General features: G+C 35.1%; 2 protein-coding genes across 3 annotated transcripts in view; both read left to right on the top strand.

Annotated features, from left to right (window-relative positions):
• Positions 1-3,271, top strand: part of LOC306880216 (connector enhancer of kinase suppressor of ras 3-like) — a 51,574-nt gene extending 48,303 nt beyond the window's left edge. For both annotated transcript variants that reach the window (XM_079433589.1, XM_079433588.1), the window contains 2 exons: positions 997-1,083; positions 2,592-3,271. In XM_079433589.1, coding sequence (XP_079289715.1) covers positions 997-1,083; positions 2,592-2,884 — 380 coding nt within the window. In that variant the 3' untranslated portion in view covers positions 2,885-3,271. The remainder of the gene's footprint in view (positions 1-996; positions 1,084-2,591) is intronic.
• Positions 3,272-5,460: 2,189 nt separating this feature from the next.
• On the top strand, positions 5,461-25,227 carry LOC306880217 (interactor protein for cytohesin exchange factors 1-like). The gene is made up of 10 exons (XM_079433590.1): positions 5,461-5,673; positions 8,233-8,269; positions 8,533-8,702; positions 11,634-11,707; positions 13,814-13,885; positions 14,658-14,719; positions 14,873-14,958; positions 18,112-18,283; positions 18,842-19,023; positions 24,176-25,227. Exons 3-10 carry the CDS (start codon positions 8,544-8,546, stop codon positions 24,392-24,394), a joined length of 1,026 nt encoding a protein of 341 aa, XP_079289716.1. The 5' UTR covers positions 5,461-5,673; positions 8,233-8,269; positions 8,533-8,543; the 3' UTR covers positions 24,395-25,227.
• The last annotated feature ends 1,367 nt before the right edge of the window (positions 25,228-26,594 follow it).

The raw sequence follows: 26,594 nt of genomic DNA, 5'->3' as shown, positions 1-26,594 counted from the left end.
AACAAATAGTATAGTATGTTCTAAGAACTTTTTGTTAATGTTGCAAATAAGTTATGAAAATGTTATTTCTGAATGCTTTCTGGTCATTCAAAAAGTCACGTTTTTTAAATGTTTTAAAAAGGTTTTTGTTATGCGAACATTAAGGGAGCATTCCATTTTATAATTTTCCAAACATTAAGAGAACATTACCTTTGAATCTTCTCTGAACTAGTGCTGTCAAATTATTAATCGCGATTAATTGCATCTAAAATAAAAGTTTTTGTTTACATAATATATGTGTGTGCACTGTGTATATTTATTACGTATATATAAATAGACACACATGCATGTATATATTTAAGAAAAATATGTTATGTTTATATATTAAATATATTTATATATAAATTTGATTATATGAATATAAATATATACATGTAAATACATTTTTTCTAAATATGTGTGTGTATTTATATTTACATAATAAATATACGCAGTGCACACACATATATTACGCAAACAATTTTGTTTATTTTAGATGCGATTAATCGTTTGACAACACTAGTAATAACATTTAAAGAATGTTAAACGTTTCAAAATAAAACATTCCATAAATTGTGTATAAGTAATGTTTTTGTGCTGACGTTTTGAGAACATTTGTAAAGCCCTGGTAACTTTGAATGAACGTTCTATTACTGGAAAAAAAGTTTGAGAGAAACTTTCGTGAATATTAACCAAAATTCTGAGAATGTTTCTTGTTAGGTTGCATTACTGACTGATTGTCCATAGGACAACATGTGGAGTTTTTAATAAAGCTCTTTATTCAACTATGTGGCATTTGAGTGCATTGTGAACAAAGCTTCAAAACAAAATCAAATAAAACCTGCACAGAAATAAAAGAGGAGACTCATATGGTTCCATGACGTCTGCTTTCTTTTCACTCTGAATAAAAGACTTAGCCAGCATGGCTCAAGCAAAGACTCAATTAGACTGATTGTTTTCATTGTGCATGTGCTTTAGGGAAGCCACGTCCCATGTCCATGCCGGTAGACACTTGCCTGGGCGTGTCGGACTCCCCCTCCAGACCCTGGGCTCTTGGACGGAAAGGTAAGCACAACACCTGCCTGTGTGTAAACTACCGCTGAAGCGAGTTAATCTACTGCTGTCAATGTAAACATTTCACAAGCCCAATTACATGGGAAGGAGCAGACAAAGGTCAGATAACGCTGTATGCATTGCATTTTTGTCTCTGTCAGTAGCTCAAAGGGGTAATCTCTGTATACCCATGGTTCATCAGTAAACATGTGCAATGTTTTTAGCAGACTATAAACAGATGTAGAGTTGTTTTCTTGTTGCTACTGAAGAATGCCTGTTATAATAGCTAGTTGAAAGTTGCATCGTGATTTTTTTTTTACATTGCTGCTTAGTCCGTAGTCTGGCAGAGTTAGAGCATAAATCTGCATAAATTTCACACTGTAATTTATTGTCACATTGTAACTTAAACTTGTCACATTAGCAAATTTTCTGTGAAATATTGCAGGCAAAAAAAACTAACTCTGTTAGCAATGTATGAAGCATAGCTCACATAAACGTTACTTTCAAAACAAACAGCTTTCCGCTGGAAATCTGTCTGGAAAAATCTTCAGATTTCCTTATTGTGTAGATTGCTATAAAAATGACTGGATTTCACCCATGAAAATTTGCTGAAAAATCATAAACATGACCAAACCTTAAATATGTAATCAATAGCACCATATGCAATTACAGACTGGTGTGTAAATGTGTGCCAAAGTATGAGCAAAAGGAATACGTTTTTATTGTTTTATGGACATAATTGGGGCTTTCTTCTGCTTGATTTAATTATATATATTTTTCAAATGATTGTTTAAAATTTTAGGAAAACATTCACATCATTACATTACATTATAATATTAAAATATTAATATTAACTCTTTTTTTTTTTTTTTTTTTATTGTGACTATCCCACATTTGTGGTGTCATTTCCAATGCACTGAAAATTTTTTATAAAAAAAATATATTTTTCAAAAACAAAGTTTGTTTATGGAGGAAGAACACAGTGTGAGAGTAGAGTGTGCTTGAGATTAAAGAAGAAGAAAACAAGCAAAAATCCTTCTAAATGTGTCTTTTTCAAAAACTTTAATCTTGTCAAATTAGGAAAAAGTGTCTATGGTGTCCGTACATGTGGTATCTTTTTAGATGTTCTGGACATTACACTGTAATGGGGGGAAAAAAAAATTATGCCTATGATAAAATAATAATAAAAAAAAACTGCATTTTCTTGTAATGTGCACTGTTGGGCATAGTGGACAAATTAAATGAACTAGTGCAGTATGAAAAGTTTGAAGATATTTTCTTTTCCCACAAGGTTAAAAAATGGCAATAGTAACATCGAGCTATGAAAACAAAGCAGAATATGCAGCTGTTACATTATAAAAAAGGTTTCTTGGAAGTCAGCCAATTAGATTGACCGTTTTTGTCTTTGCCCTCAGAGTCCCTGAACGGTTTAAGAATGCCATCAATGGTTTTCAATTATGGTAAACAGCTCTCATAAAAGCTTTTTCCATCCTTACATGATGTGTCCCGTCTGTCCTCAGGTGATGAGATCTTGCACAGGTATCTGAGTAACGAACAGATCCCCACCATCTCAGAAGAGTCGCCCTGTTACCCGCTGCCCTACCGCCCCACAGGAGAACGCCAACTCATCCGAGGGGTCGACCACATCCGCGGCAGCCAGTGCTTTATCAACGCAGACCTACACAACAGCGCCACCATACCCTACCAGGAGGCTGTGGCTCGGAAACCTGCAGCCAAATCTTCCAAGAGACCCCCCTCAGAACCCTCACTGTTGAGCAGCTGGATCGCCCGACTCAAGCTGCTCACACACTGAACGCCTTGCTGCTTGTCTGCAGTATTATCACTTCAGATCCAGAACGCTCCACAGGACCTGTTGAAATTCAGTTGAGCCAGTATTAAAGACATCCTCAGTAAAAAACGCCTGTTACTTTATTTAAGGTTTATCAGCATTAAGGACACTACTGAAAACTCATTCTGTCTTTTAAAGCATTTTCACTTGGAACTGTGTTATCAATAAGTTATTTAATTCCGTGCATATATTATAGATACAGGTCCAGCATATTTCCCACTTAATAAATGGCTTTTTTAAACATATGCTTTAGGTAAGTTAAAGATATGTTATCTCTGAAGATACTGTACATGCAAGAGAAAAAGTGCATTTCTTTTGAAATAAATGTGCACACTGATGTGTCTATAAGGCAAGGACGTTTTTGTGAAATTCAAAATGTATGCTTCAGGTTTGGGAAAATATCAGAATTTAAAATGGACTTTGAGTGTAAATTTGAAACCATTTGGTCACTCCCCGCAGGAAGTAGAAACGGATTTCAATTGGAATGACAGGAAGTTGAATTTACTGAAATGCAATCTAATGAAATTCCAAAGGTCCAAGGAAATTTGACTAATTATTAGTGCTGTCAAATGATTAATCGTGGTTAATTGCATCCAAAATGAAAGTTTTTGTTTACATAATATATGTGTGTGTGCTATGTATATTTATTATGTATAAACACACACACACACACATACAGTATATATATTTAGAAAATATTATATGGAATAATTATATTATATTATAATATATTAATATTTTTTTTTCATTGATATGTTTATTATTGAAATGTTGTTGTTATATGCATGTGTTAATTTTATTTAATTTCTTTATTTTCTTAAATATGTGGGTAGATAGTATTTATAGAGTTGTAACTTTTTAGTTTTAGTTACTTTTTCTTATTTGTAAGTCGCTTTGGACAAAAGCGTCTGCTAAATGACAAAAGTAAAGTAAAGTAAGTAAAATATTTACATGTATATACATTTATATTCTTAAATTTTATATTATACATAAATATATTTAAAATATAAAATAACATATTTTTCTTAAATATATACATGCATGTGTTTGTATTTATATAATAAATATACACACTGCACACACATGTATACAAAATCTTTTATTTTGCATGCGATTCATCACGATTAATTGTTTGACAGCACTACTAATTATGGTTAATAACTATAATATACTTTATTCTGATTAGAAAAAAAACTCACTTCAAATTAACAATCTTTTTTTTTAAATTGAGGTCAGTCAGATTTGTTTTAAGAAATTAATACTTGTATTCAGTAAGGATGCATTTAATTGATCAAAAGTGATATTTCTAATTCAGCTAAATGTTGTTCTTTTAACTTTTTATTCATCAAATAATAATAATAGCTAAAAAAAAATGATGTTTCCACAAAAATATTAAGGAACCATTTTCAGCTGTGCTAATAATAGTTAATTTTGAGCACTAAATTAATATACTGGAATGACTTTTAAAGGATCATGTGATGCTGAAGACTGGAGCAACGGCTGCTGACAATTCAGGATTAAATTAGATTTTTGAATACATTAAAATAACAAAATTTTTTAAATTGCAATATTTCACAAAATTACTGTTTTTATTTTTGATCAAATAAATGATGAGCATGAATTACTTCTTTGAAACACTTTTAAAGACTTTTTGTTTAATATTTTGTATTATTAATATTTTTGTTTAATATTTTGTATTATTAATTATAATATATTCTATTTATTCCATTTTAATTTTGCTTCCTTACATTCATATTCAAATTACAATTCTTCATTGCATTTACTACCTCAATTCAAATTCAGGAAAAGAAATTCAATTCTCAATGACACCGAGCCGAGGGAGTACGTTTTGCCATATCATAGTGTGAAATATAAGTTTTCAAATCAGTCTGAAATCATCATAGCTCACATTTCAGTGTGCAAATTACTGACTGTATTAGATCATATAAGTGGTCTTCTGTTGTGAGTGTTACTCGTGCTTGAATCATTGCCACCAGATATAAACAAGTGGGTGGTCTTAAAACCATCTACTGTAACACTAGAGCAAGTCTTTAGTTTTGAGTAAGATAGGATACTATTTGATACTCGTTTATGTTGTCAAACACTATTAATAAAGAAAGATAAATGGAAAATCCTCTCATAGCATGGATTATTGTGCTGGGCAAATGCATTGGTATTTAAAGGCCTTCCTCCAGAGGGCGCTCGCGGCTCATCTGAAATCTGAAAAATCGGATTTATTGGACAGACTGGCATATCAAAAAAAGGCAAATGTTTACATCTAATTCACAAGTTTTATACGTAAAACATAAAAATGTTACATTTAAATATATTAATCCAACGAATTTTACATAAAAATAAAACCTTCCACATTTTTGCTTAATTCATTATTTAGTTATTTATTAGTCATCACAAACGTTTCAATTAATTTAAAAATTTTTTTTTTAAAGCCTATCATTCCTGGCCAATTAGAGGCAACAGCCAGGCTACAAAGCCCCGCCCATTTTTAGTAGGCTACCTGTATTATGCTAATTGCATTTCTATTTACTTTATTTTCTACGTATCATATCATTCGAATATTTTAATTATTAAAGGAGATTATAAATGTATCCCAAAGCGAAAGTTTTTAAGATATTTCTATGTCTTTATTATCATTCATTAGAATTATATAAAGACTGACTTGCTTTTCTTTGTTCGGTTGGTAGAGGACGCTATTGTTCTCCTATCTGAAGGCAGCAGGGGTGAATTTTGTGCAAGTATGTCATTTATTTATTCTTTCTTTTGAGGACATAATTGTTTTCTAACCATATAAACACAGTATTTCTGTCAAACAGTTAAAACCGATTCAGTCGAGTAAAAAAAAAAATCGCAATTCTAAGATTAAAAGTAGCTGTATATGATAATAAAATACATTTGAAATAGTTGGTCAGCCGATGATCTTTTACTGACTTCAGTAACATTATATTTGAATGGAATCGTTGCTGTAAGTTTCACAGATGTTTTCTCTACATTCAGTGTTTTCAGAGCCGATATCACTTTTTTATTCTACGTTTTGCATCGTAATCATAATCCACTTCCTATTAACTAGACATTGAGCTGTCAGCAGTTCCCAAGCGCTGCTGAAGATGTTTTATAATACTCTTAACATCTCTATGAGTGTTATTGCCTGTCTATACAAATTCTGTTTCAATTTGACAACCTTCTTGAAACGTCCAGAAAGCATTTTTATTTATATTATATACTTTATTTAGGGGTTGGGTTATCTCGACTTCTGTTTAGAAGTACACTATCAGAATTAAAGTGATACAATTTTGAGAACAGAAAAAGATCAGTATAAATCAGCAAGATTTTAAAACTGACCCTAAGTGGAATCACAACTTTAGAAAATCGAAGGTCAGAAGCTGATGAAACTGATCATGACAGATCTTTTCTTCCAATGTTAAGTTTTTTAGGAGATGTCATTTTCAGAGTGAATTATACAAATTTAGATGTAAAAACATAAAAATTCAATAAGCCGCTAAAGTTGTTTTCAGCTGTTTGCACACATTTTCAAAACTTTGCCTCTTTTTTTCTCAAAACTTTACACACAAATCCAAGAATTGCACACACAAAAAGCAAAATGCCTCTCATCTCTTGCAAAATGAAGCACTGCGTTCAAAATACCACAAACACATCTCAAGTTCAAGTTCTGTTTATTTCTAAAGCACATTTACCAACGGCCGCCAGCCAACCAAAGTGCTGTACAATAATTACAATATAGATGCTCAAGAAAGAGACACAATCAATAATCATAAAGGGAAGGGGAAGTCGTGGCCTAGTGGATAGAGATTCGGACTCGTAACCGGAAGGTTGTGGGTTTGAGTCTCAGGTCCGGCAGGGATTGTAGGTGGGGGAAGTGAATAACCAACTCTCTCTCCACCCTCAATACCACGACTGAGGTGAGACCCTTGAGCAAGGCACCGAACCCCCAACTGCTCCCCGGGCGCCGCAGCATTGGCTGCCCACTGCTCCGGGTGTGTGTTCACTACTGTGTGCACTTTGGATGGGATAAATGCAGAGCCCTAATTCTGAGTATGGGTTACTATACTTAGCCACATGCCACTTTCACTTCACTTTTTTCATAAAAAACGGATTAAAAAAAAAACATTTACATCTCAAACATTTGCAAACACCTTTGCCATAATATTAATTTCTGTTCGATTTTTGTGTTACATAGAGAATTGTGTGTTGTGTTTCACAAAAAGAGTTTTATGAAATTGAAAACTGAGTCAAAGGCCGAGAATTAGTGTATGGTTTTGCAGATTTGGTGTGTGTTTCTGAGTGTCAGGTTTCAGAAACTGTGTGACAAGTAAAGATTTTGTGTGTAAGCAGTTAAAAAACAGTAATTTGAAGGTAAAATGTTACAGACCGTCATGAAATAATGTTGTTTCTTTCATATTATGACATACTTTTCAAATTAACAGATCATTTATAAAACCAAACTTTGTTCCATCATTCGGTTGTTCAGTGGATTTGTTGACTGAATTTGATTAGATTTTTAAAAAATGGAGGCAGATGAACACAAGCTTGCAAAAATGGGTACTTAATGATTGCACGCATCTGTCATTTTCACTGGAAGATCCAGGTATTACATTTTGAATAAAAAATTGAGATAAATTGTGGATGAAGATCTTATTGTGGATGAATCATTCACAATAAGATCTATAATGCCGGTTTTTGAAACAGAAACTCCACCTTTCGAGAGATTAATGTATATGAAAAATGACATTTATAATGACATTTATACACATGTTTGTGGGAAAGTGTGTTTTTAAGCATGGCTACTTTTGAATCCCCTTTCTGCGATTCACTCAAAATCCTATGACTTGACCTGAAAATTTTAAAGTCTGAATATTTCATGTAGCCTCTCAGTGAAAATGAACTCATGAAATTTAAATATATAATATCTAACCAAGAATGAGATGGAAACAAGTGTTTTGGAATATGATGAATAGCATGCCACTCTGCTTTACACGTCATATTAACTATCCAATTACTGTAGCTTCAAAGCAATCGTCAGTCTGTGGGGAGTCCCTATTTACTGTACGTGGCTATATAGCGTTATATGTGAGTGCTTTGAAACAGTGAGAGGGAGGATATCAGTAGAAGCGTGTACATGCTTGAACTCTCTTACTGGCATGTGTGTGGCAGTTTCGGGGAACTGAAGACTCTCTTTAGAGGCAGCTGTGTTATTAACGCTGTCTCTCTGAGCTGTGGGCGCGGATGGCTGAGTTCATTGCGTAATTTACAGCTTTTCTGTTTCCTTGTACTTTCAGTACCCTCTTCAAGACTTTGCCGCTGAGAAGTCTCAAGGTAAGCCGAAAAAAGCGTTTCTAACATAGACTATTATTGGTAAGACAAGTTATAGATGTTTTAAACTTACTGAAAGAGTAAAATGATCTAGTACACAATGTACAAAGAACTAAATTTGGATTTGTTATTGTAATCTATTGCATCATGCTATTATCTTTGCTATTGATGCTTCAAAGTACCGGTATTGTTAAGCTAAGAACCCGGTGAGAACGGCACTGCTGAGGACTGATGTGGCATCATTTGCATGTGTTTGTTTGTGATAGGAGATGGTGTGATGAGCCGCAGGAGGGTCTCGGCGAAAGACCTGGGCCAGGGCGACTGTCAGGGGTGGTTGTACAAAAGGAAGGAGAGCAAAGGGCTCTTGGGCTGGAGGTGGAAGAAGTTTTGGTTTGTGCTCAAGAAATGTTCGCTCTACTGGTACACATCGGACATGGTAATTTATGTGGCTTTCCACTGATAAATATGTGGCCTCGCTATGGAAAATGTGAATGTGTGTTTATGTCTTGAGAGTTCATTTGTTATCTCATATTGGAAATGAGTATTGTTGCACAAAACAAGATGAACAAACTCTGCATTTTGATAGCGAAGTCACAGCTCTCACTACTGTGGGTTTGATACAGAGTATACAGTGAACAGCCAATCTCATGAGCAGTTTGATTCGCAATCCACTTTTCTAATCAAAATTAGGAGATTATGAAAAAATATGAAAAGTTTAAACGCACTCACAAGGCGATAAGAACCATTGCTGCTCCCACAAAATTTCGAGAAAAAATATCTGGCTGTCAGTGCAAGCTAATAATTTATATACTTTTTAAAGAGCTAAGTCATTTTAAAACTTTTTATATAGTTTAAAACATTTATTTATATATATATTTATATTATTTTAAGTTAAAAGCTAATTAATATTATTAAATAATTATTAGCTAATAATTAAAAAAATATATTTTTAATTGTCAAATTATAAATTCTTATGTATGTTCATTAAGCATGCTTTAAGAATATAATATCAATATGGTAATATATAATTTATTTAATCAAACGATTAATCACTATTAATCGCATCCAAAATAAACGTTTTTGTTTAATATATGTTTGTATACCGTGTATATTTATTATGTATATATAAACAGAAACACATGCATGTATATATTTAAGAAAAATGTTATGTATATATTAAATATATTTATATACAGTGGGGCAAATAAGTATTTGATACACTGCCGATTTTTAAAGTTTTCCCACTTACAAAGAATGGAGAGATCTGTCATTTTCATGGTAGGTGCACCTCAACTGTGAGAGACAGAATAAAAAATCCAGAAAATCACATTGTATGATTTTTTAATAATCTTAATGAAATAAGTATTTGATACAATAGAAAAATAGAACTTAATATTTGGTACAGAAACCTGTTTACAATTACAGAGTTCAGACGTTTCCTGTAGTTCTTGACCAGGTTTGCACACACTGCAGCAGGGATTTTGGCCCACTCCTCTATACAGGTCTTCTCCAGATCTTTCAGGTTTTGGGGCTGTCGCTGGGCAACACAGAGTTTCAGCTCCCTCCATAGATTTTCTATCGGGTTCAGGTCTGGAGACTGGCTAGGACACACCAGGACCTTGAAATGCTTCTTATTTAATACTTATTTGCCCCACTGTATAATATAAAAAATAAGAATATAAATCTATAAATGTATAGAAATTATCAATATTTTCAAAATATATACTATATGTGCGTGTATTTATGTATACATAATAAATATACACAGTACACATTATGTAAACAAACTTTTATGTTGGATGCGATTAATCAGGATTAATAATTAATGCTCAAAATCGAAACAATTTTTCTCTCGAAAATTCTTGTACTGTTTAATTTGGAGCAAGAGAGACAAAGGAGTGACTTTATTGTGTCAGAGAAGCATCACTTTGCTCACAGCTAATTGGTCCATTTTCAGTTTGCGATATCATATCCATAAAAAAAAACCAGCTTCAAATCACAGCTAAATTTCATGAAAGCATAGCTATCTTAAAGGGGTCATCGAATGCAAAATTCACTTTAGTTGTTGTTTGAACATAAATGTGTGTGTACACATCCATCCTATAATGCTAAAAATCCACTCAGTGTTTTTTTTTTTAAATCCCTATTTTAAAATCCCCTTTCTCAAATCAGGCTGTTCTGAGAGTCCTGTCAGAATGACGTAGTTCTGTATAGACCGCTCCCACGATAGTTGATTGACAAGACCGTCTTACCTTCGACCCACCCTGAGTGGGCTGTCATCCATCCATCATTGTGTCGACTCTGGTGCAGGGGAAGACAAGATGTCTCCGATTAAGCGATTGAGGTGTTTTGTTGTTGGATGTAATAATGAATAATATAGCAGTCGTCATTTACTCCCGACATCTGAGCCGCTGAAGACGCAGAGGATTAATGTTACTTTCGTTTTGAAGGGAATGCGCCGATCTCCGATCTGCCTAAATGGTCTATGCCTGCGTGAATCATTCGTGATCCAGCTTCATCTACAGAAAAGTTTTTTTTATGAATCTTTGCAAATTGCCTTTCCTAATACATGCTAGTTAGCAAATTTTGCGGCTGAAGTTTACAGTCTGCTCGTCACCCCATGGAAGAGAGGGGCGGGGCAAGCAGAGCTCATTAGCATATAAAGTGACATGGACTAAAAAACAGCTTGCTGAAAACAAAACTGATTTTGGCTGGTTAAAAAGGGTGTTTTTTTACACTAACATTGAGAAATTTTAACCAAAGTATGTTGTAGAGTTTTCATTAAGACCCTAAAGAAAAATATCAACTTGTGAAAAATGGGCATCCGATGACCCCTTTAAAGGGATAGTTCACCCAAAAATGAAATTCTGTCATTTTCTTACCCTCAGGTTGTTCCAAACCTGTATGAGTTGCTTTCTTCTGCTGAACAAGAAGATATTTTGAAGAATGTGGGTAACCAAACAATTGATGGTCCCCATTGATTTCCATAGCATGGAAGAATTACAATGGAATGCAATGGGGACCAGATGTTTGGTTACCAGCATTCTTCAAAATATCTTGTTCAGCAGAAGAAAGCAACTCATACAGGTTTGGAACAACTTGAGAGTGAAAAAATGACAAAACTTTCACTTTTTGGGTGAACTATCCCTTTAAGTTGATTGTAGAGACCATTGGTGCCAGTGGTTTCTACAATGTATTAAGACTTATGCTTTTGGATATCACAGCCCTGGCTATTTGTGTATTTTTAGTTGTGTATCATGGCAATGAACATCGCTAAAAACCAATCCACCAGGGTTTGTTCAAAACTAAACTCAAACTTAAATGAGTAGTCTTTTTCCAGAGACTAGTTCTCTCTGTTTCTTTTCAGGCAGAGAAAGCCGAAGGCTACATCAACCTGAGAGACTTCACCATAGAACAGGCTACCGAATGCAAGAAGAAGTTGTGAGTTCGTCTTCCTTATTAAGAGAGATTTTTGGCTGCTTGTGGTTAAAAAAAAAAAAAAAACAACCTCACACATATGTGGCACCATGTGGCCTTATTATATCTATTTTCTGAAATTACTGCATGCTGGATGTTAAAGCAAGCATGGATATAACTGTAGCTCATGCTTGGTAACATACAGCAATCATATGCAACACCCACACAAATTCATAAAAACTCCTTGGGATCCACACAGACCGTCATTGCAACACCCCAGGACATCCTAGCAACATCTTGCCAACCACTCAGATCACACTCACATTGGTCTCTCAAAACCATTCCTCAGAAACCACCTAGAATTGCCTTAGATACATAGAGACCCAGAACACCAGCAGCCATACAAATGCATTAAAACACTTAAAGAACCTTATGAACTGAATGGCAACCAGCCAAACTACACTAGTAACAGCATAGAAAAGCCCTGGAAACTATTCAGAACATCCTAGCCACCGCATAGCAAGGAATGCCATTCCAGAGTGGAATAAAATTTTACATTTTTTTTTAACTTGCACAGCAACACCAACAACACCATAGTCGGAATACATTTAAAGGTGCAGTGTAATATTAACAGCAAGCACTTGAAATGGGTACTGCAGACCAAATGCAAAATATTGGAGAGAGTTGTTTCTCCCACTCCCTCCTCCTTAAATTCAATGCTTATGTTGGTTGCCAGATTGACATTGGAAGGCGACGAGTCTTACAATCTAAGTTAACAAGTTAATTTATCATCGTTTTAATATGCCTCTGGTAGGATCTGTGATCTATGACTCTGTTCATTTATTGGCTTCCATGGCAGTGTTTTCCACCAACTGGTGTCGAAATACTATTGGCTAAACTAGCAGTGGGCTGAATCACACAGACCAAAACAAAAACAGACATTCCGACACGGAACACACATTTCAAAAGTAGAATACCTGGCTGTCGCATTGTTTTTCAGAGAAACAAGTATCATGTGAACTTAGCATGTTTCCTAAATATCTGCGAACTATTGTATTGTAATGCTTTAGTATAGTCAAAAAATTACATACAGCACCTTTAACACACTAGGCAACAAACCACAACAGATGAAAATATACTTATGCAATATGCAGTACCCATATATTTTCTGAAGAGAATGTAAAATGGCTATGAATTTGTTTTTTGACTAGTGTTGCTTTCGTGAATGAAAATTATGACTAAATATTGTCGTCAATGAACCTTTATCACATGACGATAACGAGACAAGACGCAACGTAAATGCTAGTCATGTGACGATAACTATAATTAAATGTATAATGCAATATTGGATATTGCGTTTCCCCCTCGGGGGGCCCCCCCCCCCATCGTCGGGCCCTTAGAATCGTCCTAACCCCCACCCCCCACCCCTTACGGCGCCCCTGCTACTAGGTACTTATACTATATTGACTGGGTTAAATACAATTGCATTACTATAAAGAGACTAAAATACAATTTTCATTGACTAAAACTAGACTAAATGTCATCAGGTTTCGTCGACTAAAACTAGACGAAAATAGTCATGGATAATTCTGACTGAAATAAGACTAAAATGCTCAGAGTTTTAGTTGACTGAAACTTTACTAGACTAAAAAGAGTATGAACGTGACTAAAATTAATAAAAACTAAAATGACTGCTTCACACAAAGACTAGACTAAAACTAAAATTAAAACAGGCCGCCAAAAACAACTCTATTTTTGACTGATGCATTTTGAAGATCTAGTGTGAGTTGTCAGGCTGTAAATCAGATTTTTTTTTTTTCACACTGGAAGTGTGTCATCTATACCCCTCTTAAAGCGAGCTCAGAACACAGGAAACTGCCTGCTCTAAGTGTGGTCTGAGCTACTGCATTTTTCACAGACTTCCTTCATAAAAGACATACAGTTTACTTTGATAACTAAGATTGGATGTAGATAAGACGGGAGATAAACCTTGGTGTCGAACATGTTTTCGGTGTTTTGTGTAATGCTTCCACTATGTCACGTAACCACACATCCACAAAGATACTGTCTCTGAGATCTGCTGGGGTTGTGTATGTTTTCATTTGCATTCACTTTATTCTTATTTTCTAGTGCAATGAAAGCAAGCCACCTTCACATTCTGACACTCTACTTTGCAGCCGAGAACATGAAAGACATGAACAAGTGAGTGTGAAAAGACACAATTTCTTGTGTTTGTAAATGGGGTTGCTGATGCTACACTTATGAAAAAAAACTACCTTTTTTAGTCATGTAGCACTTACGCATACATGTGAAGCTTGTGGGTCTGGTTTTTGGCCCAATGTGACATGTTTGTATTGCAGTGTGGCGGGCTGCTTGACACCTCGTTGTGACCGAAGCTGTCTGCAGCACACCATGCAGTTGAGCATGTTTGATGAAAATACAGGGTTTTGCAGACCTCAAGTCCTAAAAATACAGTTTGGATTCCTTAACTAAGCTTTGCTGGAAGAAAGTGTCCAAAAAGTTCTATGCTCTATTTCAACTATTGTATATGAATATCTTAATTAATAGAGTAGTTCACACACACACAAAAAAAAAAAAAAAAAATCTAACTTTTAAAATATATAAAAATTAAAATACATAAAAAAGTTCAATATATGTATAAAACAAATGTATGGGAGCCTTCTAACAAAAAAGAGCAGCCTCGCGATTCTTCAAAATATCTCCTTTTTGTTCCATGGAATCAAATGGTTTTGAAACAACAGACAGAAATATCTCTTTTTTTTTTTGTAAACCATTCCTGTAGATGTTTATTGAAACATACTGAAATAAACCTATGAGTGGAAAAAACATTGAGAGAAAGCTGTGGGTGTGCTGCTATTAAACTGTGGGCAGAGTACACACATAATGATCCATTACAATCATTCCACAGATCTGATGAGTAGATTAACTGTAATTAATGTTCTTTTTAACCTAGATGGCTGGCTAAACTCACCCAGGCTTCAAATGAACCTGAGCCCACAGACTCAACCGATGGAGGTAAAGATTCACACCACACATGCTTACAGAAACCCAGTTAATACCAAGTGTCTATTTCAGTCTACTTGATGCATTTCGCCAAAGCCACACCTGTCACTTTAATAGCTGTATTATTATTATTCTGGTATTGAGACTGTGATTGTGTGACTATAGGGTGCTACAGTGAGGAGAGTGATGATGAGGATGAAGCAGACACAGCTGAGATGTGTGCAGAGTACATGGATCAGCAAACTCTGCATGTGAGTAACCACACTCTGTATGCTAATTTAAACAGACCCATTACCACTGAAAGCTGGCGATACTATTGAACCTTTATTGGCCTGTCTTGGGGACATTAAGAAATGGTTGTCTAATAATTTTCTTCGACTTAATGAAGACAAAACAGAAGTAATCATCTTTGGCCCCCCTAAGTTAAGAAGTGGTTTAATACAGGAGCTTGGCAAGCATTTCTCCTCAGTCTCTTCCCAGGTCAGGAACCTTGGTGTCATTCTGGACTCTAACTAAGCAAATTAATACAGTTGTCAAGAACAGTTTTTATCAGTTAAGGATTATTTCAAGATTGAAATCATTTCTGTCTTTTAATGACCTGGAGAAAGTCATTCATGCTTTTATTACCTCCCGTCTCGATTATTGTAATTCATTATATTTGGGTCTTCCTCAGTCATCCATCGCACATTTACAGATGGTACAGAATGCTGCTGCAAGGCTGTTGACTAGGACTAAGAAAACTGATCACGTTACACCAATTTTAGCCTCTCTTCACTGGCTTCCTGTTCATTTTAGAATTCAGTTTAAAATGTTATTGTTTGTTTTTAAAGCACTTAATGGTCAAGCCCCATCTTATCTCACAGATCATCTTACTCTACATTCATCCTCCAGATCTCTAAGATCTTCTGACAGGGCTCTTTTAGTTGTCCCACGTTCACGTTCAAAAACAAAGGGTGATAGAGCTCTTTCGATTGCTGCCCCTCATCTTTGGAATCAACTGCCACTGGACATTCGCCTTGCACCTTCTATTACAACTTTTAAAATGAAGTTGAAAACATATCTTTATTCCCAGGCATTTTAATTTGATTTATCTATGTTGTATTGTTTTACTGAATCATCTGTTTTATTTTATGTTTATCTTTGACTTTGTTCAGCACTTTGGTCAGCTCTGCTGAGATAAATGTGCTATATAAATAAACTTTACTTACTTACTTACTTACTATTACCGTAAGTATTTCAAGCCAGCATTTAACTCTTCTGTTTATTGTGGTTTATATGTGCTATTCATTCCTGGTGAAATGGGTCACACAATAGTTTGACTGCTTGGTTTGAAAAAAAAAAACGACTACAACAAAAAATGCAGTGGCCAGATACAGGTACATCTAAAAAAACGAGAATATCAGGAAAAAGGTCAATCTTTTTATCAATATAGATTCATTACACAGAGTGAAATATTTAAAGCCTTTATTTCTTGAAATTTTTATGATTATGGCTTACAAATAATGAAAACCCAAAATTCAGTGTCTCGGAAAATTATACATAAGATCAATAAAAAAGGATATTTTAAACAGAAATGTCAGGCTTCTGAAAAGTGTGTTCATTTCTATGCACTCAATACTTGGTTGGGCCTCCTTTTGCATGAATTACTGCATCAATGCAGCGTGGCATGGAGGCAATCAGCCTGTGGCACTGCTCAGGTGGTATGGAAGCCCAGGTGGCTTTGATAGCGGCCTTCAGGTCATCTGCATTGTTGGGTCTGGTGTCTCTCACACCAAATGGTCTCTGGTGTCATAGATTCTCTATGGGGTTCAGGTCAGGCGAGTTTGCTGGCCAATCAAGCACAGTAACACCATGGTCATTGAACCAGCTTTTGGTACCTATGGCAGTCTGGGCAGGTGCCAAGTCCTGCTGGAAAATGAAATCAGCATCTCCATAAAGCTTGTCAACAGAAGGAAGCATGAAGTGCTCTAAAATTTCCAGGTAGATGGCTGTGTTGACCGTGAACTTAAGAAAACACAGTGGACCAACACCAGCAGATGACATGGCAGCCCAAATCATCACTGACTGTGGAAACTACACTCTGGACCTCAAGCAACATGGATTCTGTGCCTCTCTAGTCTTCCTCAAGACTCCAGACCTTGATTTCCAAATGAAATGCAAAAATTACTTTCATATGAAAAGAGGACTTTGGACCACTGAGCGACAGTCCAGTTATTTTTCTCCACAGCCCAGGTAAGATGCTTCTGACGTTGTCTCTGGTTCAGAAGTGGCTTGGTAGCCCTTTTCCTGAAGACGTCTGAGCGTGGTGACTCTTGATGCACTGACTCCAGCTTCAGTCCACTCCTTGTGAAGCTCTCCCAAGTGTTTGAATCAGCTTTGCTTGACAATATTCTCAAGCTTGTGGTCATCCCTGTTGCTTGTGCACCTTTTCCTACTCAATTTCTTCCTTCCAGTCAACTTTGCATTTAATATGCTTTGATACAGCACTCTGTGAACAACCACACCTTTCAGTAATGACCCTCTGTAACTTACCCTCTTTGTGGAGGGCATCAATGATTGTCTTCTGGATCATTGCCAAGTCAGCAGTCTTCTCCATTATTGTGGTTTCAAAGAACAAGAGATACCCAGAATTTATACTGTAGGGATGGTAATTTATTGAAGCTCAAATATAAATATATACTAATATTTTGAGATGCTGGATTTTTGACTTTCATGAGCTGTAAGCTCTAATCATCAAAATTAAAACAAAAAAACTTTTGAAATGTTTGACTTTACATGTAATGAATCTAAAATATATGAAAGTTTCACTTTTTGAAATTAGTTACAAGAAAAAATGAACTTTTTCACGATATTCTAATTTTTTGAGATGTACCTGTATGTGTCGCACTCATTTGTACATGGACAACCACTAAAAGCTAAAAATGCATCACGGTTTCCACAAAAATATCAAGCAGCACAACTGCGTGCAGCAGTGATGATAAAAAGAAAGGTTTCTTGCGCATCAAACCAGCATATTAGAATGATTTCTGAAGGATCATGTGACCCTGAAGTATCATGTGAATTCAGCTTTACCATCACAGGAATAAATATGATATCAAATGGAAATATTAAAATATCTTAAAATGGGATATTAATTGCAATATTTGGATAAAAAAAATCTTACTGTCCCCCAAACAGTAGTGTAAACCAGCATCTGAACAAATTTAAGAGAAAAAACACTTATGAGAAACCGGTGCCATTCACATAAAAATCAATGTATAAGAAAACACTAAACCTGTTGTTAATAGGTATCAATATATAATTTTTTATTTTTGTCATTTTCACAAGTAGTTTTTTTAACTGAATTTGCGATTTTGATATATTGATGTTATATTTTTAAATGTATTTGTGTGTGAATGTTTCAGGGCTGTCTCCCGCCTCCCCACTCCTCTTCTTCTCCATGTCAGGACTCGGTCCCGCTGGTTTCTCCGGTTTGTAAGCTCACAGAGACTCAGAGTGCAGACAGGGAGTCGTGGCAGGAGATCAGCTCAGAGGATGACCCCGTCCACAAAATACAGGAATTCAAAGGGAATGACTGTAAGTGAGCCCTGGAATGAGATCTTTTATCCTTACCAGAGCACTGCATCGCAGGAGTCTGAAATAAAAACTTTTTAAAGGGATAGTTCACCCTAAATGCAAACAGTCATCATAGTACTCATGCTCATTTCATTCTGCACCCATAAGTCTTTCATTCATCTTGGAAATAAAAATTAAGATATTTTTAATGAAACCTGTGAGATTTCTGTTCCTCCAATGAAAGTCCATTCACTTTTAATGGGGGTCACCAGACTCGGTTCTGTAGGGCCACTGTCTTGCAGAGTTTAGCTATTAGAAAGAATATTCTGCAAGACAGTGGCCCTACAGAACCGAGTCTGAAAGAATAGCAGAAAGAATATTCTTAATGCAAATGAGGAGATTTAAACTTCTGAATTATACTATATATTGCTTGTTGTCTATATAAAATTATTATTTTTTAAATTCTTACCCAGTTATTGCAAACTTCTGGAAAATTCATGGAAATGGATTTCTCAGTTAATTGTGGTAATCATGTAAACTGGTTCGTAAGCAAATACTCTTGTGTTGTTGTTTGAGCAGGCCCCCCGTCTGATGAGATGGAGATACTGTATCTTCACCTCAAACAAGCGAGTCTGTCCCCCACAGGAGCCCTGCAGCCGACCACCAAACGTGACTTCAGGTCTTCCTTCATCAGACGCTGCAAAAATGAGAGCGTTAATGAGAAACTGCACCTGATTCGAACTTTAAACAGCACTTTAAAGGTGAGTTTGACCTTGGTGTGTCCATTCATAGGTTTGACTCCTGAAAGGGTCACTCGAAATAGTAATTAATCTACAGGGAAGATGTTAATGGCTAATATTCTAGATTTTAATTTATTATTTATTTTAATTTATATTTTATTTTTATATTTTTTATATTTGTGACCCTGGACCACAAAACCGGTCTGAAGTCGCTGGGGTATATTTGTAGCAATAGCCAAAAATACATTGTATGGGTCAAAATTATTGATTTGTCTTTTATGCTGAAAATCAATAGGACATTAAGTAAAGATCATGTTCCCTGAAGATATTTTGTAAATTTCTTACTGTAAATATATAAAACTTCATTTTTGATTAGTAATATGCATTGCTAAGAACTTCATTTGAACAAATTTAAAGGAGATTTTCTCAATATTTAGATTTGTTTGCTCCCTCAGATTCCAGATTTTCAAATAGATGTATCTCGGCCCAAATATTGTCCGATCCTAACAAACCATACGTCAATGGAAAGATTATTTATTCAGCTTTCAGATTATGTATACATCTCAATTTTTAAAAATTGACCCTTATGACTGGTTTTGTGGTCCAGGGTCACATTTTATTTAAACTTTATTTTAATTAAAGGTATTTTTATTAACTTCAGAAAACGACATTATTTCTTGTTTTTGTTAACAGTAACACTAATCCAGATGTATTTATTTATTCAAAAATACCTTAAAATTCTAAATAAATAAAATTTTGTAAAAGTAATGAAGGAAAAATAAATCAGTTTTAGTTGTCAAATGTCAGGGCTGTTTTGTGAATATTGTTCCATATAAACTGCTGAAATTTTTGAATGTCGTAGAAACTGGTTTGTGTAGTGTACCTTTTATTAAACCAAAGTTTTTAAAAGAAGTCTCTACTGCTCACCAAACCTGCATTTATTTGATCCAAAGTACAGCAAAAACAGTACAATTTTGATATTTTCAATATTTTCCATTTGAAAATATTGTAAAATGTAATTTATTCCTTTGATTTCAAAGCTGAAATTTTAGCATCATTACTCCAGTCACATGATCCTTCAGAAATCATTCTAATATTCTGATTTGCTGCTCAAAAAATAGCCTATGCTTCAATAGCCTATGCTATTATTTGCTACTATTATTATTTAATACTGTAAACGCCTGACAATTATGCCAATAAAGTTTTGAGTTTATGGTTGTATTTATGCCCGTGTGTGATGATAAATGAGCAACACTTACAAATGAAACCACGTGAATGATTCATGCCTCAACGAAACACTATAGTATTTATAAATATGGTCTATTTATTAGCTGAAATAAAATGAAATATGTTCAATTTAAATTGCATTCCAGTATAAATTGCAGTCAGTATAATCAAAGCTTTATAGTGATGCGAGCATTTACAGTAGGCTATTATTTACAAAACTATTCAGAACGTTAAGTAAAGAGATCAAAATGAAGAAACTGAATATACAAATATAAAAATACAACCACTAATAATAGGCTAATAATAATAGACGATCAGTTAATAGACTTGTGGAATGGATAATGATGTTTTCTTTATGTAGGCTAACATTTATTAATGACAATACAGTCTGGTAGCCAAGGCCTGTGGTTAATATAATAATTTAATGTAGTAATTTCTGTAATGATGAGTATAATAATTTCTTAAATCAAAATAAAATATTAATGAATCCATCTCTGATGATTAATGTTACTAAAGCTTTTTATTTCAGATCAGTGGCAGCGTTTCACAAAACCATAGTGTAAAAAACCATAGTGTAAAAAAACCATAGTGTAAAAAACCATAGTGTAAAAAAACCATAGTGTAAAAAACCATAGTGTAAAAAAACCATAGTGTAAAAAAAAAGTTAAACACTGCATTGTCAGAGTTGGTATGTGGCTTTATTAGACACTTGCACTTAACATTTTCTGAAAAATCAAGCTCAAATGGAGTTTTTTGAGCAGCAAATGACGAAGATCTGTGTTTTGTCTATCAGTACTACTACTAAATGCATCGCAATATACGCTTTCATCAACATTAAAACTTTTGTTGTAGCTATATGGGCGCTTAGTTTTTCTTGTCGTTTAATACACTTGCCCAAAATTTCATGATATAAACGATGAAGCACTATATAGGTACATCTCAAAAAATTTGAATATCATGAAAAAGGTCAATATTTTTTTGTCACTCATTTCAGAAAGTGAAACCCATATATTATATAGATTCATTACATAGAGTGAAATATTTCAAGCCTTTATTTCTTTAAATTTTGATGATTATGGCTTACAGATAATGAAAACCCCAAATTCAGTGTCTCGGAAAATTAGAATATTACATAAAATCTATAAAAAAGGATATTTTAAACAGAAATGTCAGGCTTCTGAAAAGTATGTTCATTTCTATGCACTCAATACTTGGTTGGGCCTCCTTTTGCATGAATTACTGCCTCAATGTGGCGTGGCATGGAGGCAATCAGCCTGTGGCACTGCTCAGGTGTAATGGAAGCCCAGGTGGCTTTGATAGCGGCCTTCAGGTCATCTGCATTGTTGGGTCTGGTGTCTCTCACACCAAATGGTCTCTGGTGTCATAGATTCTCTATGGGGTTCAGGCCAGGTGAGTTTGCTGGCCAATCAAGCACAGTAACACCATGGTCATTGAACCAGCTTTTGGTACCTATGGCAGTCTGGGCAGGTGCCAAGTCCTGCAGGAAAATTAAATCAGCATCTCCATAAAGCTTGTCAGCAGAAGGAAGCATGAAGTGCTCTAAAGTTTCCTGGTAGATGGCTGCGTTGACTGTGGACTTCAGAAAACACAGTGGACCAACACCAGCAGATGACATGGCAACCCAAATCATCACTGACTGTGGAAACTTCACACTGGACTTCAAGCAACATGGATTCTGTGCCTCTCCACTCTTCCTCCAGACTTGATTTCCAAATGAAATGCAAAATTTACTTTCATCTGAAAAGAGGACTTTGGACCACTGAGCAATAATATTAATATTAATAATAAGGAAATATAATAGAGAGTTCGGGTCATTTTCCATGGCACACCTGACTGGGCTAGGGTATGGATACTGCTATACTCTGCCATACGGAAACGCCGCCCCTGTTTCAGATAAATGCTGATCTTTGGATCTTTCTATTCATCAAAGAATTCTGAAAAAAAAGTACTCAACTGTTTTAAATATTGATAATAATAATAATAATAATAAATGTTTCCTGAGCAGCAAACGAGCATATTAGAATGATTTCTGAAGGATCATGTAACACTGAAGACTGGAGTAATGATGCTGAAAATACAGCTTTGATCACAGGAATAAATTGCATTTTAAAATATAAAGCAGTTATTTTAAAAAGGAAAAATATTTCACTATTACTACTTGTCCTGTATTTTGGTTCAAATGCAGGCTTGGGTATCATAGATTTCTCCTTAAGCCGGTTCCGTGATTAGTATTAAATCTCCATCACCTGTTTTCAGATGGAGCGGCAGTAAATACACAGAGCCGTAGTTCACTGACAAGCTACGCGATATAACGTTCATTATCGCATCTGCAATTAAGCACACTTTTTTTCTGGAGGTTATTCCATAACATTTAGTTTTTTTCATATATGTATACTACTGTTCAGAACTGTGCTAGATAAGCACGTGCTGATTAGCATCTTTGAGCTAGGTTCAAAAGTATCGAAAAGTGTCAATACCGAAACAGTATTTTCAGTTTTATAGTTTGTTGGGTTTTTTTAAGCTTTTATTTTTAGTTGTAGTCATTTTAGTGCTTTAGTTTAAACATTTTATTTTTTGTTACTTGCCAAGGCATAATTGATCATTTATATAGTCTGCTAAATGACTAAATCCTAATAAAATAATATTTAAGGTTATGAATCTGATATTTATATTTTACTTTATTTAATCTTTGTCAAGTTCATTTTAACTTGATTTAAAAAAAGTTTTAATAATTTATTTTAATTAGCAATTACAACACTTATCCCAGATGTATTTGTTAAATACTTCACATTTCTAAATAATTACTTAAATATAGCTTTAGTGATGAATATTTAAGTTAAATGTTAACAGTTTTTATGTTAAAGGGGACATAACACACAAAGTTTCACCCAATCTCATGTTAACCTTGAGTACCTAGAGTAGTACCGCATCCTTCATATCTCCAAAAAGTCTTTAGTTTTATCATATTTATAAAAGAAAGAGCTTTTACGTTTCTCTCCGAAAAAAGCCGAGCTCCTGGAGGCACGCCATCACATAATAAGAGTGATGAGCACTTGAGCGCCGATCGCCAACAAAACGGAGACATTTGATGCCGTTTCACTTACCGTCTGCAGTTCTGAATCATGACCGGGATCTTTTATAGCTGGGACTTCTTTCAGTATTAAACGATGTGCAAATCCAGCGTCCAACTGGGCCTCGTTTATAAAACGTTCGTCAACAAACACACTTGAGAAACTCCATTGCTGCCCCGAAAAACAAACTGCATCCACTGTTCACGTAACGCTGGGTTCTTTTGGGAAGCTGAACAAGGTTATCTTTCCCTCACAACCAAAAACACAGTTCTTTAGAGACAATCTTCCGAGCGAGTCCCGTGCAGTGCTGCCGAATGAAGCGCGTAGATGGGCGTGCGCTCTTTCTCTTGCTCTGGTCGATGCGGGCGCGTTCTTCCGGGAGAAATGCCCATATAAGGAGTTCCACCGTCATTTACTTCAGCAAGAGCCATGATCAAAAAAAAAAACTCTGAAACTTGTACGAACCCGGAAGTGAGATTAACTCTTTAACAGTGTAACTGCACGAAACAGCATTGTACCCCTCATACAGAAACATAAAGTGTCTATGTATGCATGTATAAAAACTTTGGAAACATCTTATGCTCACCAAGGCTGAATTTATGTGCTCAAAAACACCCTTATTAATAATGAAATAAATAAAAAATAAATAAATTGAAAAAATAAATTGTTGAGCATACTTTAATTAAAAACATTTTAAAATCATAGACTCATTGACAAACTCTGTTGATTGAACCAAGAGTATTTGAAGTCTGCAGACAGTAGTTGGCGGTATTGGTCAAATAAAATCATAGCAGCTTCACTAGAACAGCTTTTAGAAGAAACCATCATATGATTCTGTGTCTGTCTTATTTCAGGCGAAGGAGGCCGATCTGCAGGCCATCGAGCAGGTCTTGAGTGAACCGTCTCTGAGCGCTTGTAAATACAGACAGTGGCGAGATGCTAATGTGCTCCTGCTGCATGAGATCGAAGAGAAACACAAGAGAGCCGTGGAGCCACAAGCCCAGGAAGCTCTGGTTCAGACTCAGCCTCAGTCGCTCCTTGCCGTCCCTGTGTACACCGAGACCAGCCTGTGAAGAGCAGAGGACAATTACAGACATCGACAAACTGAAACAGATGTGTGCTGTGTTTAGACGACCACAGGAACACAAACAGAGAGGACACAAATGAAGCTTCGCTGAAACACTTCAAACTGATACCAGCAGCCTGCAGTGGCAGAACGCAGTAACTGCATCATGGAGAATTAGATATCAGTTTTCTCTGAATCTTAGCACAGAAGAGCCTAACTTGGTCATAACTCATTTCTGAAACATGTAGTTACTGACCCTAACCCTGCCTTTGTAGTTCAGAATAATTGTAACAAATGAATAAATAATGTCACATCTGTTCATATCCAGTGTTTTGATAAAGAAAAGTGGAGGAGAAAAATGTGTTTGTAGATGTTCTGTAAACTTCACTCATCAAACTGTGAGTTTAAAAGGAAAATGAATCGCTCATGGATTTATAACGGCACTGTGTATTGTCTAGTTAGATTTTTTTTTTAAATGCAGTCTATACATGATTTTCTCCAAATTGTGGATTGCACACAGGACAAAAACACTCCTGCATGTACATGTCTTGTATTTGTTACCAATCACTCCATTTCCCACTCACTATACACACAAATCTGAGCTCAGTTCTCTCTTCTATCCTTAAACTTGTTTGTATTCGATGTTTTTAGAAATGGCGTCTTGTTGACCTGTTTTTAACATGACGGTCCCTTTTAGATGTGCATATTTGAGCATTTTACAACTGGAAATGAGTGTTTTGGGTATTGTACATTTTTGTATAAATGTCTGATTTAATTGTATAAATGTTTGGAGTAATTCATGCTGAATGTGTGCCAAAGGAAATAAAAATGGCAATTTAATATTTCATTTCAAGATTTTGTCTGTTAGGGTGTATTTGAGAAATTGAACTGCTCAGTATGTCCATTTAACCACTTTCTGGCTGTCAAACGTGGTGGAATATGCTCATTGTGAATATGATTATACCGGTGGTTATTAGTCAATGTGAACTTGAGGGGATCTGACTTCATACATCCACTAAAAATCTATTTGACGCCAGTTGCATAGAAGTTATTTTTCAGAAAAGTGAAGTAAATTCTGAGAAAGAGTCACTTATGAGAAAATACATTTTCAGTTTCTAAACCCATTATAGCATTTGGGAACTAACTTTGATTTTAGAAGTTTCAGCTTTTAACAAGAGAGACAACTTAAAATGCTTAAATGATAGTCATTTACTTATCAAATATGGTAAACAGAAGCTCAAACATGCTTAATGCAACAAAACAAATCTCTCTTTTTTATGCAGAACATACAGTAAGTGCATACAAGATCAACAAAGACATAATTCAAATATGCCACAGTGACAACATACAAATAAAGTTTAATAGAAGAAGTTGTAAATCACATCTTTAAATAAACGCTTCTGGCATTTTTACAATGTGTGTATAAGCCTGTGGGATGAAATTCAATAAGAAAATAATTGAAAACACAATTGGGACATTTTTTGTTTTTGAATAAACCATTTTGCTTACAATATAATGAGGTTGGCAACATATTCAGGAGATAAATGATCAAGGTTTTCATAAGAACAAAGGGCTGGTGTACTTCTGTAGGGCTAAAATAAATATAATATTTCATGAAATCCATGTTTGTGCACTGGGCAATGTTTAAATGTGATTAAATTAAAACAGTTCATCATATAAAGATATTAAATGTAAATTTTTGCATGAATTAACTCTTTAACATCTTTGATTAAAATGAATAGAAAATGCAAAAATGTCTTTAACACCTTGACACCAGACAGTGGGGTCCTCTACCATGCCATCTGTGAGGGACGAGTGTGAATGCATACTCAGACAGAAACTTTTTGATAAGAGTCCAGCACAGCGATCACACTCGGCCATCTGCTGCCAGCTTTTGTACCCCAGCACAAAGAGAGTTAATCCGGCTGCTGTCCTGTTATCCTTCGCCGACACTGATTTACATGACAAGAGAGGGTTCTACTTCTAGCTTAAGGCCTGTAGGGGGCTCCATAGAGTAAAATGTATAATTTGACATTGAATGTATGCTGCTTTTAAACTTTCCTACAATACTATACACTGAAACTATGTACTTGACTTGTTTATGGGAAAAGAACATGCTACACACATTCATACTACATAGAATGCACTTTTTTAATGCTTGTGAAATAATTACTTATTCAAAGTTATAAGACAGTATGCAACTTCAG

The sequence above is a fragment of the Barbus barbus genome, assembly GCF_936440315.1.
Source record: "Barbus barbus genome assembly, chromosome: 14".
In the NCBI taxonomy this organism is placed as follows: Eukaryota; Metazoa; Chordata; class Actinopteri; order Cypriniformes; family Cyprinidae; genus Barbus; species Barbus barbus.
Note: the sequence above shows the minus strand (reverse complement) of the source record. Positions and strands in the feature narration are given on the sequence as shown.

Bases quoted from the DNA above. Each gene is read 5' to 3' on its own strand.
- LOC306880217 (XM_079433590.1), top strand. From the start codon at position 8,544: ATGAGCCGCAGGAGGGTCTCGGCGAAAGACCTGGGCCAGGGCGACTGT. The intron at 11,708-13,813 runs GTGAGTTCGTCT...CTTATTTTCTAG, and splicing joins ACCGAATGCAAGAAGAAGTT to TGCAATGAAAGCAAGCCACC. The intron at 14,720-14,872 runs GTAAAGATTCAC...GTGTGACTATAG, and splicing joins CACAGACTCAACCGATGGAG to GGTGCTACAGTGAGGAGAGT.